At 34.0% G+C, this 1,658-nt stretch overlaps 1 protein-coding gene across 1 annotated transcript; it reads left to right on the forward strand.

Annotated features, from left to right (window-relative positions):
* Positions 1 to 552: 552 nt before the first annotated feature.
* Positions 553 to 1,323, forward strand: LOC130801098 (protein FAR-RED IMPAIRED RESPONSE 1-like). Its single transcript, XM_057664858.1, has one exon. The coding sequence runs from the start codon at positions 553 to 555 to the stop codon at positions 1,321 to 1,323; it is 771 nt and encodes a 256-aa protein (XP_057520841.1).
* The last annotated feature ends 335 nt before the right edge of the window (positions 1,324 to 1,658 follow it).

The following is a 1,658-nucleotide window of genomic DNA, read 5'->3' on the forward strand; positions in this document are numbered from 1 at the left end:
GGACAAAAAAGATACATTATGAACAATTTGAACTTGAATAAAGGTCCAACAAGTTCATATAGGATATGGAAAGAACAAGTAGGAAGTTATTTGAAAGTAGGTGCTTCACTTGATAACTTTAAAAACTTTTATAGGGATTTAAGTGTTTTATTAATGAATCTGATGGGCAAATGTTTGTGGAAATGTTTGTTAAGAAGAAAGAAATTTCACCTAGTTTTTTTTTCGATTTTGAGGTTGATGATACTAAATCTCTATCGACGGCAATTTGGGCAGATGGTATTAGTAGGAGAAACTATTCATTGTTTGGTGATTCGATATCTGTGGATGGTACTAACAAGTATAATCAAATTTTTGTTCCTTTCACGGGTGTTAACCATCACAAAAAATGTGTTACTTTTGTTGTAGGTCTTATTAGTAGGGAAGATGTATCTTCTTATACTTGGTTATTTGAATCTTTTATGAGGGCAATGTAACACCCGAATTTCCTCCCGTCCTTTACGGTTTTGGTTTCGTTAAGGGGGGTCGAAAATTCAGGGGTGTTAAAGGCATATAATGAAGAAACTAACTGATAAATTCTGTTGTTGGCATATAATGAAGAAACTAACTGATAAAGTTTCTATTGAGTTACGTAATAATGATGAGTTTTTAAGAAGAATTAATAGACTTGTATATAATAGGGATAATGAGCCCCATGAATTTGAAGATCAGTGGTTAAAAATGATGTCGGATTATGAGCATGCTAATTTAAGAAATAATAAATGGTTGAATAGTATGTATGATATTAGAGAAATGTGGGTCCCCGCATATTTTAGAGATATTTATATGGGTGGTTTGTTTAGTCCAACACCTAGGTCGGAAAGTGAGAAGAATTTTTTCAATTACTTTGTGAACAAATTTCTTACATTAGTTGAACTCCAAATGAGGTTTCAAAGTGCGATGGGTGTTCAACGTTATATGATGCAGACACTAGATAGTAAATGCAAGTTATATTCTGCAGCTTTGAAGACTCGTATCGCTCTTGTAAAACATGCTTCTAGTGTCTACACAGATGTTGTTTTTAAGGATTTTCAAGAACAAATTCTTAGTGCACGCGATGAGTGTGGTTTTGAAAAGAATTTCGTTAGAGATGGCAAGGATGTGTATCGTGTGGTACATTTCAACACTGGGACAATTTTTGAAGTTGTGTATGATGCACAAACATTGTATGTTGATTGCTCTTGTAAGTTATTCAAAAGAGTAGGAGTCTTATGTAAGCATGCATTATGGGTTTTGCATGCAAAAGGCATTAAATATCTGCCAGAACCTTATATATTGAAAAGCTAGACAAAAGATGCTCGAAAAACACCTGTCTATGATATTGATGGCACATTATTGGATGGTAATAGTGCTATGGAACCTAGAAAAGGGGTTTTAGGAGATGTTTTGGAATGAGGTACATCGATGCATTAGTTTGGCAGAAGATGATGAGGATGATTTGGTTGAACTTTTGCAGAAAATAAAGTTGTATTCATCTGAGCTTTTAGCAAAAGAGAATCGTGGGGTTGAGAAGACAAAACGTCAAGAGTTAGAAAAGTTTGTGGGTTGTGAAGCTCCTAAAATAATTACAATTCAAAACCCCAAACAATCTTCAAACAAAGGCAAGAGGAAAGAAAAAGATC

Source organism: Amaranthus tricolor, chromosome 15 (genome assembly GCF_026212465.1).
Source record: "Amaranthus tricolor cultivar Red isolate AtriRed21 chromosome 15, ASM2621246v1, whole genome shotgun sequence".
Classification (NCBI taxonomy): Eukaryota; Viridiplantae; Streptophyta; class Magnoliopsida; order Caryophyllales; family Amaranthaceae; genus Amaranthus; species Amaranthus tricolor.